The sequence below is a fragment of the Gossypium arboreum genome, chromosome 4 (assembly GCF_025698485.1).
Source record: "Gossypium arboreum isolate Shixiya-1 chromosome 4, ASM2569848v2, whole genome shotgun sequence".
Lineage (NCBI taxonomy): Eukaryota > Viridiplantae > Streptophyta > Magnoliopsida > Malvales > Malvaceae > Gossypium > Gossypium arboreum.
The window spans coordinates 41,460,545-41,476,356 of NC_069073.1; the positions used below are offsets into that span (position 1 = coordinate 41,460,545).

At 42.0% G+C, this 15,812-nt stretch overlaps 1 protein-coding gene across 1 annotated transcript; it reads right to left on the reverse strand.

Annotated features, from left to right (window-relative positions):
• Positions 1–14,456: 14,456 nt before the first annotated feature.
• LOC128291573 (uncharacterized) lies at positions 14,457–15,248 on the reverse strand. Its single transcript, XM_053026755.1, has one exon. The coding sequence runs from the start codon at positions 15,246–15,248 to the stop codon at positions 14,457–14,459; it is 792 nt and encodes a 263-aa protein (XP_052882715.1).
• Positions 15,249–15,812: the final 564 nt, after the last annotated feature.

Genomic DNA, 15,812 nt, shown 5'->3' on the forward strand with positions numbered 1-15,812 from the left:
AACAAACTTTTCTAAGTATGGTCGAAAAACATGATTCATTAAGTCCATAAACACAGTCGGGGTGTTCGTTAGACCAAAAGGCATAACCAGGAACTAGAAATGACCATACCTCATCCTGAAAGCGATCTTAGGCACGTCTGACTCTTTAACTCGCAACTGGTAGTAGCCGGATCTCAGGTCTATCTTAGTAAACACAGTGGCTCCCCTCAATTGATCAAACAGATCATCAATCTTCGACAACGAATACTTGTTCTTGATAGTTACCTTGTTAAGTTGTCGATAGTCTATACATAGCCTCATAGAGCCATCTTTCTTCTTTACAAATAATACCGAGCACCATAAGGCGAGAAACTCGGTCTTGTAAAACATTTATCCGTCAGTTTTTGCAACTGTGCTTTTAATTCTTTCAGCTCGGTTGGTGCCATCCTATACGAAACAATAGAAATAGGAGCTGTCCTAGGCACCAGTTCAATACCAAACTCTACTTCTCTAACAGGAGGTAATCCGAGTAGCTCTTCTGGAAACACATCTGGATACTCGCATACTATCGATGTCGATTCCAATTTCAACCCAGATTCTTTAGTATTCAACACAAAAGCAAGGTAGGCTTCATACCCTTTTCTCATATACCTTTGAGCCATCATTGAGGTAATCACAACCAGTAAAGTATCCAACTCACTTGAATCAATCCGGAGAATCTCACTGTCTGAGCATTTCAATTCAATATACTTGCTATCACAATTTACTATCACATCATGTATAGCTAACCAATCCATGCCAAGTATTACATCAAACTCATCAAATGAAAATAACATAAGGTTAGCCGGAAAAAAATGACCTTGAATCGTCAAGGGACAATTTTTACAGACTTTATCAACTAGGACTGACTTGCCTAGAGGGTTTGACACCTTAATCACAAATTCTGTAGGTTCTACTGACAGATTCATACTAGACACCAATATCATACAAATGTACGAATGGGTTAACCCTGGGTCAATTAAGGTAATGACACGAGTATTATAAATAGGAAATGTACTCGTGATGACATCAGAAGTAGAGGCTTCCTCTCAAGCTCGTACTACATAAGTTCTAGCCAGGGCTCGAGCCTCTGATTTTGCTGTAGCATCCTTGGCAATAGTTCGACTGCCACTTGCACTTCTGGGATGTCTCAGAGGTCTACCTTGAGAAATAGGAGCATTCAGCTACGGAGCTAACTGAACCTCTTTATTAGCTCGCTCCGGGCAGTCTCTAAGAAAATGGTCAAGAGACCCACATCTAAAACACGTACCACTCTTCATTTGGCACTCTTCGAAATGAAATTTGTTATAGCTTTTACACTTTAGCTTTTGATTATCTGCGCTTCCCACACTAGTTACCATAGGGAAGAAAACTTTGGGTTATGTCACTTGGAGCTTCTTGCTCTACCCAAATATCCTCCTGATGAAGTGAAACGTTCTTGGTAACTTCAGGATTTTTTTGTGGGGAAGGAGTCTGCTTTGTCGTCAGACCTCTTACTTGAAACTCGAGCCTCTTCTTGGGTCAATCAGCTAATACAGCGAACTCCTGTATCTCAAGGATCTCGATCAGCAATTTAATTTCCTCATTCAAGCCTTCTTTGAAGCACTTACACATTTCTGTCTCTGATTGGACCCACTCCGTTGCATAGACTTAACCTCATGAATTCCCTTTCGTACTCTGACACAGCCTTATTTCCTTGTTTGAGTTCCAGGAACTCCTTTCGCTTCGAGTCTAAAAATCTTTGACTAATGTATTTCTTTTTAAATTCAACTTGGAAGAACTCTCATGTAATGTCTTCCTTCGATACCACTGAGGATACTGTCTTCCACCAATGATATGTTATATCTTTCAGAAGAGATATAGCACACTTCAAGCATTCCTCGGGTGTACATGACAATTCATCCAAAACTCGTATAGTATTCTCGAGCCATAACTCATCTCGTTCAGCATCATCATCAACCTTAACTTTAAACTCTTCAGCCCTATATTTTCTAAGCTTGTCCACTGGGGCTTTACCAATTCTCACGGGTGCCATACCCTGTGGCACTTCGCCCTCAGGCCAAGCAGGGGGTGGAAAAGGTCATGGAATATTGGGGCAGTTTCTCAAATAATCCCCAAACCATTCATCCATCATTTCGAGGAAGGCAGCTCTTACCTCTTTGTAACACCCCATACTCGTTTTCTACACCACGACAGAGTACGAGGCATTACTTAACTTTAAACTCATGCTTTCATACATTTCCAAGTTACCGAAACTCTGATCAAATTTGAAATTTCTTAAACTTATCACCATATCCTTTAGATGGGCTTATGAGGCCCAAAACACACATTAAAAATCATTCGAGACCAATTCAGGTCCTCTTGCCATCTAAAGAAAATGTCATTTGACATAGGGGCACACGCTCGTGTGGAAGGTCAACATGCCCGTGTGACCTTTTTGACATGGCCATGTTAATGGCCCTTGTATCTCACACGGCCTAACTAATACAGGGACACGCTTGTGTCCTCCACCCATGTAAAATTAATTCTAAATACACACCTACAAGGGTTTTCACACGACCTGGCACACGCCTTTGTCCCTGGCCTGTGTCTTTCACACGGCCATGACACCTCCGTGTCCTAGCCCGTGTGCAAAAACTTGGACATTCTATTTTTGACGTCAGCAACCTCAAAATGTCATATGGCTAAGGCACATGCCCATGTGCTAGGCCGTGTCCCTCACACGGCTGAGATACACGGCTGTTTCTCTGCCCGTGTGTTTACTGCTATGCATACTGACTTGAAAATTTTTCATGCAGGGGACACACGGCCAGACTATACGCCCGTAGGGCAGTCCATGTGTCTACCCGTGTGGACAATATAAGGCTATTTACCAAGCCTCTTTTCCACCCTTACTTACACAACCTACACAATAACAACCACAACCAATACAACACTATTTCATGCTATAAAAGCAGCCACAATAGACAATATTTCATTAGTGCATTTTACTCATCCATGAACATAACACCATTACATATATCAAAATGAATATTAGCCATCACTCGAGGATTAATACAAAATGAGGAATTTATCCCAAGCCAACACATTTGTCCAAATTAATATTAACACAAAATATAAGTCTAGCTCCCTATACATGCCATATTCAAAAAATATAAATCAAACTATACCGAAAGCTTCGATTGATAGTGTGATTGATATCTATGACTTTCGTTGATCCTTGAGCTAAATAGGCGGCACTATAAGAAAAAGGAAAGGAGAGGGAGTAAGCATAAAGCTTAGTAAGTTGCATATAAATAAATATACAACAACAACTTTTCCATTCATTAACCTGCTTATAGAACAAAAGTAGGCGCAAGCATAACTTACTCATCACTATCCATATAAAACTCATAGCATATTTCGAGCTTATAACTCATACATTTCAAATAGGTACTTGTACCACTTACAACATGGTTATACCATGCTCATTAACTTAAAGTCGTAATACTCACTGTTGAACCATTAAGATCACTATCGGATATTCATTAAGCCTCAAACGTGGGTAAGGTGCCGATGCTGTGTCCCGGACATGGTCTTACACTAGCTCATATCTCATGTCGATGCCATGCCCCAGACATGGTCTTACACTGACTATCATCTCGTAGCCGATGCATGTCCCAGGCATGTCTTACACTGGCTTACGTCTCAAGGCCGATGCATGTCCTAGACATGTCTTACTCTAGCACTCGTCTCGATGCCGATGCCATGTCCCAGACATGGTCTTACACTGGCTCTCATAATGTAGCTGATGCATGTCCCATACATGTTTTACACTAGCCCACAATAACCCATATGTCATTGCATGAATATCCGATATATTTTCTAGGTTCGAACGGGAACTCTACTATCTCTATTATCATCATACTTTCTCAATTCCACAATCAAGCAATTCGTGCTATATTAAATTCAAGTACAATTTAATACATACATTAGCAATGTAGTTGCATTATTTACATACAACTTACCCTGAATTTCAAAATGTAGCGACTAGACGGTTTAGTCGATTTGTTTGGCTTCCCTCGGTCTAGGTTCGAACTTGGTATTTCTTGACCTATAATAGCAAAATATACTTATTTAGTCACTAAATAGGATTAAGCAATCGAAAATTCACATTTTTAGTAAAATGAACATTTTGCCCCTAGATTTTAACAAAATGACCATTTTACCCCTAGGCTTGAAAATCAATTTTTATCAAATTTCTTTGCATCTTAAGCCTAGCTGAATCCTTTTTACTCTTATAGCAACTCCAAATTCCCACTATATCACATATTTATCGTCTACTTTACAACTTATGCAAACTAGTCCTTTTTAGGTATTTTCATGAAAATCCTTTCACCAAAGTTGTTTATCACACCACCAAGTTTCATATTCTTCCATAAAATTTCAAAAAACACCCTAAATGCTCTTATGGAAAAACCCTAGACTTTCAACCATTTTTGCAAAATAGTACCCTCATTTGAAAGCTTATGCTTCAAGGGTCTCAAAAATGTAAAAATACTCAACAAAGGATATGAGAATCACTTAATTCTAGAGATGATAAGTTGCTGCAAAATTTCAAGCTTTGAAACCCTTCTATGGCCGGTAAAAATTGGTGAAGAAGAAAAATAAAGAGGATATGGCCTTTGTTTGATTTTAATATTAAATCTAGTCAAAATTGGTGACCAAAACTCACCTAATTTTGACAATTTTGTCTCCTCTTGACCCTATGGCTAGCCACACCATCTTCCAATGGTCTATTTGTCTTTTAAAGGCCCCTAATTTTAGTTCACTAACTAGTTAACACCTTTATATATCAATTCAAGACTTTTGCACTTTATGCAATTTATTCCTTTTTCACAATTGGGCACACAAACGCTAAAATTTCTTTACCAAATTTTCATGCATTCTTAAAAACATGCTATAACATCTAAATAATAATAAAATAATTTCTTTGACTTCAAGTTCGTGGTCCCGAAACCACTATTCTGACTAGGGCCTAAATCAAGCTATCACATTTCTCCCCCCTTAGGGATTTTTGTCCTCGAAAATCTTACCGGTGAATAAGTTCGGGTACTGATATCTCATAGTCTCATCGGGTTCCCATGTAGCTTCCTCGACTTAATGTCTATGCCACAAAACTTTTACGAGTGCTATACTCTTATTCCTTAACTATTTGACTTCCTATGCTAAAATCTTAACCGGCTCTTCGGCATAAGTCATGTCCGAATGAATCTCCACTTTAAATTGGCACAATCACATGCGAAGGGTCTGATCTATATCGCGTAGCATGGACACATGAAACACATCGTGAATCTTTTCCAATTCTGGTGGCAAAGCCAATCGATAAGCAACCGGCCCTACTCTCTCAGTAACCTCATAGGGTCCTATGAAACGAGGACTCAACTTGCCTCTTCTACCAAATTTGAGAACTTTCCTCCACGAGGATACTTTCAAAAACACTCGATCACCGACTTGGAATTCGATCTCTTTCATTTTAAATCTGCATAGGAGTTCTGCCTATCCGAGGTGGACTTCAAACAATTGCAAATCACTTTAACTTTCTCTTCAGTCTCCTTGATTAAATCGACCCCGTGAATTTGACTTTCTCTTAGCTCAGTCCAATATAAGGGCATTTGACACTTTCGCCCATACAAAGCCTCATAAGGCGCCATTTTCAAACTTGACTGATAACTGTTGTTGTAGGCAAATTCAACCAATGGCATGTATCTTTCCCAACTACCTTGAAATTTGAGAACACAACACCGCAACATGTCTTCTAAAATCTGAATCACTCTTTCCAGCTGTCCGTCAGTTTGTGGGTGAAATGTCGTGCTAAAACTCAACTTTATTCCCAATGCCTCTTGTAACTTTTTCCAAAACCTTGAGGTGAATCTCAGATCCCAATCCAAAACATACGACAAGGGTACCCTGTGTAGTCTCACAATCTCATAAATATACAAGTCAACCAATCTCTCAAGGGAGTAGTCGGTACGTATTGGTATAAAATGCGTCGACTTTGTTAGCCTATCCACAATAACCCATACAGCATCCTTTTTCTTTGGGGTCAATGGCAAACCCATTACAAAATCCATAGTAATCCGATCCCTCTTCCACTCGGGGATCGTGATAGGCTGAAGTAGACCCGAAGGTACTTGGTGTTTAGCCTTCACTTGTTGACACACAGGGCACTTGGAAATGAACTCTGAAATGTCTCTTTTCATTCCCGACCACTAGTATATTTTTTTGAGGTCGTTGTACATTTTCACACTACCCGAGTGGACGGACAAACAACCACTATAGGCTTCTTGCAGAATCTTTTGAATAAGCTCATTGTCCTAGGGTACACAAACTCTATCTTTGAACATAGGTATCCATCGGTGCCAATTCAAAAATCTGACTCGACGCCCGACTCACACTGAGTTCTCTTGGCTTGCAAATCACTATCGTTATTCTGAGCTTCCCGAATCTCTTGCAGAAACATCGGTCTAGCTCTCAACTCTGTTAGAACCGAACCATCATCAGACCAAGCCAAATTGGCGTTCAATGCTCTCAACGCAAATAACGATTTTCTGCTCAATGAATCAGCGACCACGTTCGCCTTGCCCGGGTGATAGTCAATTATCAACTCATAATCCTTTATTAACTCTAGCCACCTTCGTTGTTGTAGATTCAACTCATTTTGAGTCATCAAATACTTGAGACTCTTATGATCGGTAAATACTAGGCATTTCTCGCCATACAGATGGTGTCTCCAAATTTTCAATGCGAACACAATGGCAGCCAACTCTAGATCGTGCGTCGGGTAGTTCTTCTCATGAGGCTTTAGCTGTCTTCAAGCGTAAGCTATGACCTTACCTTCTTGCATAAGTACACACCTTAAACCATTCAAGGAGGCATCGCTATATATTACAAATTCCTTACCCGACTCCGGTTGCACTAGCACTGGGCCTTCAGTCTCTCAAAACTCTATTGACACTCTTTTGTCTATTCGAACTTTACAAATAGTCTATAATATCCGGCCAAACCCAAAAAGCTTCTAACCTCTGTCACATTCCTTGGAGGTTTTCACTCGATAATAGCTGAGATCTTACTCGGATCAACTCTAATCCCATCGCCCAACACAATGTGCCCTAGAAATCCGACCTCTTTAATCCAAAATTCACTCTTACTGAACTTGGCGTAAAGCTGCTTATCTCTCAAAGTTTGTAGAATCGTTCTCAAATGCTCTGCATGCTCACCCTCATCCTGCGAGTAAATCAATATGTCATCAATAAAGACCACCATGAACTTATCCAAATATGGCCAAAAAATGTGGTTCATCAAATCTATAAACACTGCCGAGGCATTAGTCAAACCAAAGGGCATAACGAGGAACTCATAATGCCAGTATCTCGTCCGGAATGCAGTCTTCGGTACATCTTGCTCTTTCACTCTTAATTGGTAGTATCCGGACCTCAGGTCAATCTTAGAAAATACAGTGGCTCCCTTTAACTGATCAAACAAGTCATCAATCCTTGGCAAAGGATACTTGTTCTTCACTATTACTTTATTGAGCTGTCTATAGTCAATACATAACTCATTGACCCATCTTTCTTTTTCACAAAAAGAACTGGAGCACCCCACGGTGAAAAACTCAGTCTTGCAAAACCCTTATCTGTTAACTCTTGCAACTGTACCTCCAATTCTTTCAATTCCATCGGAGCCATCCTATACGAAGTGATCGAGATGGGTTTCATACTGGGGACCAACTCGATCCCAAACTCAACTTCTATCACTGGAGGTAATCCGGGTAATTCCTCTGAAAACATGTCTACAAACTCACAAACCACTGGTACCGATTCAATCTTCGACTAAGACATTTGGGTATTCAACACAAAAGCTAGGCAAGCCTCATATCTTTTTCTCAAATATCCAATTCGTCTGGTCCAACCTAAAGGATATTCCTATCTTCACATTTTAGTTTGATAACTTTTCTCCCACAGTCCACTACAACACTATAAGAGGTCAACCAATCCATCCCAAGAATTACATCGAATTCATTAAACGGTAATAACATCAGGTTAGCCAAAAAATAATGACCTCGAATTGTCAAAGGACAATTTCTACACACGTGATCAACTACCACATGTCTGCCTAAAAGCTTGGACACTTTTATCACAAACTCAGTAGACTCTACTATCATGTTCATACGAGGTATCAAATCCATATAAATATAAGATTGGGTAGACCCAGGGTCAATTAAAGCAACAATAGATATTTCATGGATAGAAAAAGTACCCATGATCACATCGGTAGACTCTACCTCTTCTCGAGCACGAATAGCGTAAGTCCTTGCAGGCGCTTTGTCCTCGGACCTCACTGCAATATCTTTTAGCATGCCTCTACTGCTAGTCCCACTTCTGGGGTTGTTTTGTGGTCTACCCCTCAAAGGAGCACTACTTGCCTTCACTTCTTACTTTTTCTCTCCCTCTTCTAAATCGAGACAGTCTCAGATGAAATGGTCCAGTGACCCACATTTAAAACATCCTCTTTATTTACCTCGGCACTCACCAAAATGGCATCTACCACATTGCAAACATTCTGGCCTATTTGGCCGAGCACTACCGATACTCGCTACAGACGCGGTCTGGACTCTAGATGTCGTGTTTTGTTTGCTTTTCTTTCTATTCGAGAACCCTACCGAAGCATTCAATTGGGTCGTGAACTCTCTTGATCGTTTTGATGGAGACTGATATGACTTTCCCATCTGTCTTTTCTTTGTATTCTGTGACTCAAAAGCCGCTTTCCTCCTTTCTTTAATCAATTTTTCAGCCTTACAGGCTCTTGCAACAAGTGCTACAAATTCCCGTAACTTTAAGATGCCAACAAACACTCGGATATCTTTATTGAGGCCATCCTCAAACCTCTTAAACATAGTGGCTTCTGTAGACACGCACTCTCATGCATACTTACTGAGCCTCAAAAATTCATACTCATATTTCGTTACTAACATTCGGCCTTGCTTTAGCTCTAGAAATTCCTTCCTCTTTTGATCTATGAACGTTTGGCTAATATACTTTTTCCGGAACTCTCCCTGGAAAAATTCTCAAGTTACTCTCTCTCAATACCATAGACACGAGAGTGTTCCACCACTGGTAGTCCGAATCTCACAAAAAAGATAAAGCACATTTCACGCATTCCTCAAGCGTGCACGATAGTTCATCAAACACCCTGATGGTATTCTCTAACCAAAACTCTACTTTCTCCAGGTCGTCATCTAAGTTAGCCCGGAATTCTTCGGCCCCTTATTTCTGAATCTTGTCTACTGGAGGCTTCTCCCTCTTAAACACGTCCACTCCTTGTGAAACTATAGGGGCATACTGAGGAATCGGAGGAGGTGGGGGAGGTGGAGTGTTCAGATTCGCACAAAGGAACTCTGTGTACCAAACGTCCATCATTTGGAGATAGGCTTCTCTAGTCCCTCCATCTTAGCCCATAGTCATGGGCTCACCTCAACTGGCGCAGACCCTTCAGCGGGAGCCGATGCATTACTCTCTACGTCATTCACCGTGGCTCTATCAGGATCCATTTACTATAAATAAATACAATTTATAATTGCCAAAAGTCGTCACACTATCAATATACAATTATGGCATGTATAGCTAGACTCGTACTCTCACTAAGTTAGTCCTAGAACCGACTAAACCATAGATCTGATACCACTAAATGTAACACCCCATACCCGTTTTCTACACCGCTATGGAATACGAGGCGTTACCTAACTTTAAACTCATGCTTTCATACATTTCTGAGTTATTGAAACTCTAATCAAATTTGAACTTTCTTAAACTTATCACCATATCCTTTAGATGGGTTTACGAGCCCCAAAACACACATCAAAAATCATTCGAGACCAATTCGGGTCCTCTTGCCATCTAGAGAAAATGTCACTTGACACAAGGTCACATGCCCGTGTTTAAGGGCAACAAACCCGTGTGACCTTTTCGACATGGCCGTATTAATGGCCCGTGTGTCTCACACGGCCTAAGCAATATAGGGACACGACCGTGTCCTCCACCTGTGTGGAATTAATTCTAAATACACACCTACAGAGGTTTTCACACGGCCTAGCACACGCCCGTGTCCCTGGCCCGTGTTTTTCACACAACCATGACACGCCCATGTCCTAGCCCGTGTGCAAAAACCTAGACATTTTGTTTCTGACGTCAACAACCTCAAAATGTCACACGGCCAAGGCACACGCCTGTGTGCTAGGTTGTGTCCCTCATACAGCTGAGACACACAACCGTGTCTCTACCAGTGTGCTTACTACCATGCATACTAACTTGCAAATTTTACGTGCAGGGGACACACAACTGGACTACAAGCCCGTAGAGCAGTCCGTGTGGACAATATAAGGCTATTTACCAAGCCTCTTTGCCAACCTTACTTACATAACCTACACAACAACAACCACAACCAATACAAGACTATTTCATGCTATAAAATCAGCCACAATAGACAACATTCATTTGTGTATCTTACTCATCCATTATTTGTGCATTTTACTTATCCATGAACATAACACCATTACATATATCAAAATGAATATTATCCATCATTCGAGGCTTAATACAAAATGAGGAATTTATCCCAAGCCAACACATTTGGCAAAATTAATATTAACACAAAACATAAGTCTAGTTCCCTATACATGTCATATTTAAAAAATATAAATCAAACTATAACAAAAGCTTCGATTGATAGTGTGATCGATATCTCTGACTTCCGTTGATCCTTGAGCTAAATAGACGGCACTATAAGAAAAAGGAAAGGAGAGGGAGTAAGCATAAAGCTTAGTAAGTTGCATATAAATAAATATACAACAACAACTTTACCATTCATTAACCTGCTCATAGTACAAAAGTAGGCGCAATCATAACTTACCCATCACTATCCATATAAAACTCATAGCAAATATCGAGCTTATAACTCGTACATTTCAAATAGGTACTTGTACCACTCACAAAACGGTTATACCATGCTCATTAACTTAAAGTCGTAATACTCACCGTTGAACCATTAAGATCACTATCAGATATTCATTAAGCCTTAAATGTGGGTAAGGTGCCGATGCCATGTCCCAGACATGGTCTTACACTGACTATCATCTCTTAGCCAATGCATGTCCCAGACATGTCTTACACTGGCTTACGTCTCGAGGCCGATGCATGTCCTAGTGTCACGGACTTAGGATTCTTGCCTCACAATCCGTGCGGCCTTAGGCAGTTTCTTACTCCAAAAACGCCTAAGTCAGCCTAACTTCCACAAAAGAAGGATTCAACAGAATTCTTCCCAAAACACAACTCAACCGAAGGCAACTCGAGGCCAAACAATATGAAAGAAGAACGAGACAAGAACAAGCCAAAGAAAATAAGAACACAAGAGAGAGAGAGATTTGAGTGAATGCTCTCAAGATTTCTTATTTCTCAAAACTCAAGTGATTTACAATGAGGGAAGAGGTCTCTTATTTATAGTTGAGCCTCTCCACATCCAACGGTACAAAATCAAGTATATCAATGGCTAAGATTAAAGGCCACCTACCACCAAATCTTTAAGAATATAAAATAATATCTTAAAAGATCATGTTTCCATATTTGTCTAACTTGTAGATGGGCCTTTAATCTCTTCAAGCAAGAAGCGGTCGATTGGGCCAAATGACCTTCCTAAAAGCGATAAATCGTACAAGTCCGTCATGGTTGCAAGTTTCCTTCGCAACCCATGACATTCTCCCCACTTGTTCTAGCGGCGCCTCGTCGCGTCCCCTCGTGGGCGGGCTATCTTCTCTTGAAATTGCCACAATGCCTCAATGAGTTCCCAACTTGCTTCACTGTTAGGTAGTCCTTTCCATCGTACCAAGTATTCATGTCGTGGCCGATGATACCTTTGTCTCACCACACGATCTGCCTCAATGTTTTCAACTTCTCGATCATAAGAGACTTTTACCCCCATTGGTGCTCGTTCGACTTGCCTCGATTTGGATCCTCTTGATCCCTATGGTATGGCTTGAGCATGCTTACATGGAACCTTGGGTGGAGCTTCAACTTTGGGGCAACTCAAGTTTGTAGGCCACCTTGCCTACCCTCTTCAAGACTTTAAACGGCCCTCATACCTTCGCACCACCCCTTGTGCAAACCCGTATATCGCAACATCAAGTGTAGTTTGGCAAGGTGAGTCCCCCACAAGCGCACATCCCTTCGATTACGATCGGCCCACTTCTTGTTGCGCTTACTTGCTTTGTGTAAACAAGCCCTAGCCAAGTCATTCTTTTCTTGCCAATCCTTCGCAAATCGTCACGCAGCAGATTTGGCCTCATATAACGGTCGCATAACAGCGTTGGGTGTGAGTGGTCATTGGCGTCACTATCTCGAGCGGACTTTGGTTCGTTGCCCCACTTCGTTGCAAGTTGTATGAAAATTGGGCAACATCCAACAACTTGGGCCAATCCCTTTGCGTGGCACTCACATAGTGTCGAAGATATGTCTCCAACAATGCATTCACTCGTTCAGTTTGCCCATCAGTTTGTGGATGCATGCTTGTGGAGAAGTTCAAGTCTGAGCCCATTGACTTGAATAGCTCTGTCCAAAATCTGCGCGTAAATCTCCCATCTCGATCATCGATGATGAGCGGTGGTACTCCCCAATATTTTACCACATGTCTAAGAAATAAGCAGCGCCTCCTCAGCATGGCACTCCTTGGTAGCAGGAATAAATGTCGCATACTTTGAAAACCTGTCTACCACAACAAGAATACTTGCAAATCCGTCAGACTTAGGCAAACCCACAATAAAATCCATGGATACACTCTCCCATGGCCTTTCTGGAATGGGCAAGGGTTGTAGCAAGCCGGCGGGACTCTTTAACTCAACCTTGTCTTGTTGGCACACTAGACAAGTCTTCACATAGGTCTCCACATCCTCACCCATGTGAGGCCAATAGTATCGATCCTCCAAAAGGGCTAAGGTACGGTGCATTCCTGGATGGCCCGCCCATCGTGAGTCATGGCATTCTTTCAGGACTTCCTTGCGCAATTTCCCATAATGAGGCACATAGAGGCGGTGCCCATGGGTGTATAGTAATTCCCCATCAAGCCAAAATCTCCTTGTTCTCCCTCATTAGCTTGACTCAATCAAGTTTTTGGTCGTGGGGTCATGGGACAACCCTTCTTGAATGCGTTCCAATAGGGACCCGTCGGGTTGGTGATGGCGCGAATTCCATCTTCGACTAAGTGCATCAGCCACCATGTTGGCACTTCTGGCTTGTATTCCATTGTGAAATCGAACTCCGCTAGAAAAACACGCTTACGAGCCTGTTTGGGAGACAACTTTTTCTGGGTTAGAAAATAACTGTTGGCAACATTATCGGTAAGGACCACGAACCTAGAACCCAGTAAGTAATGCCTCCATGTGCGCAAACAATGTACCACGGCGGTCATTTCCTTCTCTTGGACTATATATCTCCGCTCTGTCTCATTAAGCTTTCGACTTTCGAAAGCAATGGGATGACCCTCTTGCATTAGTACCCCCCCAATGGCATAATCTAACGCATCTGTGCGTACTTCATAAGGCTTCGAATAATCTGGTAATGCAAGTACGGGCTCACTTGTCATTACTTGCTTCAATTGATTGAAGGCCCTCTCACACTGTGGGTTCCAATCCCATACCTTACCCTTTTTCAACATATCCGTCAAGGGTGCGGTAATTCTAGAGTAGCCTTCGATAAAGCGTCTATAGTAGTTTGTCAACCCAAGAAAAGATCTCAACTCTGTCACCTTGGTTGGAGCCTCCCATTCGGCAATGGCTCGAACCTTGTTTTCATCCATCCGGATCATGCCACCTCCACAATATGGCCTAAAAATGGCACCTCTCGTTGAGCAAAAGTACATTTCTCCTCTTTGACGAACAACTCATTTTCCCTCAAAGTTTGGAACACCTCCTCAAATGTTCCACATGTTCATCGAGTGATTTCTTGTACACCACAATATCGTCAAGGTAAACAACCACGAAGCGATCAAGGAAAGGTTGAAGTACCTTATTCATCAAGGTGCGAGAATGTAGTGGGGCATTCGTGAGTCCGAATGGCATCACTAAAAACTCATATGAGCCATACCGTGTCACACAAGGCGTCTTGGCTCGTCTCCTTGACTATCCGAACTTGATGGTACCCGATCTCAAGTCTAACTTGGAAAACCATCTCGCACTACCAAGCTGGTCGAACAAGTGCGCAATGAGGGAATAGGGTACCTATTCCTCACGATGATCTTGTTTAAGGCAGATAATCAATACACATCCGTAATGACCCATCATGTTTCTTTTGAAATAGCACCGGTCGCCATACGGAGATTTAGATGGCCTAATAAATCCGCATCTAAAAGCTCCTTTAACATTTACGTAATTCCTCCAATTCCGGTGGGGACATACGGTATGGGGCCCTAGCTGGCGGCACCATATTGGACACCAATTCGATCTTATGATCCACCTCCCTCTTGGGTGGCAAATTCTTTGGCAACTTTGTAGGCATCACGTCTCGAAAGGATTGTAATACTTGGCCCACTTCCTTAGGGATCTCACCCACGGTCTTGCCGGTTTCCTCAATCTTCAAGGTGGCTAAGTAGGAGACTTCATCTCTACGTACTCCCTTAGCAAATTGGATTGCGGACAATGTTTTCTCTTCCAGGCTCCCCTTTCTTGTCAATCTCACCATACATTGATGGTTCGAATCCGAAATCACCATGAAATTACCAGAAGGAAAGATCATCGCATTAACTTGATCAAGAAAACTCAATCCAACTACAAAATCATAGTCATCAAGTGGTATTACCTTGATGGGTGCCGTACCAGTCCAATCGCCGAATTGAAGTTTTACTCCCTTTGCAACCCCCTTGATTGGAACACTTTCCGAATTTACCGTCTTAATTCGACCCGGCTCATTTTCAATCTTGAGGCCAAGTTTATGCGCAGCCCCTTCGGACATGAATAAATCAGACGCACCTGTGTCGACAAGTGCATTCAACTTTTTGCCAGCTACCATGATTTTCGCAAACATCAGCCCATGACACATCTTGTCTTCAACACCCCCTAGTATTGAACCAAGATTGTTATCCTCCTCATCGGACTCCGCTTTTGCTTCCACAGCGGAGAGCGCCGCCTTCTTTGGACAATCCTTAATCATGTGTGGTCCATCACAATGAAAGCACCTTATAGGCCCACTCTTTCTTTTGTCCCAAGGCTTCTTGCCGTCGTCATTTCTAGGGGGCCTTTCTTTGTCTCCCCACTATTCCCCTTGGTGGGACTTGGGCTTAAAAGACTCATGCTGTCTTTCTTCCCACCAAATTCAGCCAACGATTACTGCTTCTGACATGGCCTTGGTAAGTTCTTGAACTCCTCGGCGTTGCAACTCTTGCTTCGCCCATGGTTTCAACCCATCCATGAAGGAAAAGAATGCCTCTTTCTCACCCATATCGAAATTTGAAGCATGAGTTCGCTAAACTCCTGCACATACTCCCTCACGGTGCCTTGTTGCGAAAGTCGTCGCAACTTTGCTCGAGCTTCATCCTCGGCATACTCGAGGTAAAGCTGCGCTTTAAACTCATATTGAAACTCCTTCCAAGTTCAATTTCGTCCCCCGCGTCTCACATCGGTGGACCTCGACGCCACCACAATAAGGCAATGTCAATAAGATACATAGCAGCGATAATTACCTTAGTAGCATCATCAAGCAATGCCCTTGGCACGA

Bases quoted from the DNA above. Each gene is read 5' to 3' on its own strand.
- LOC128291573 (XM_053026755.1), bottom strand. From the start codon at position 15,248: ATGATTAAGGATTGTCCAAAGAAGGCGGCGCTCTCCGCTGTGGAAGCA.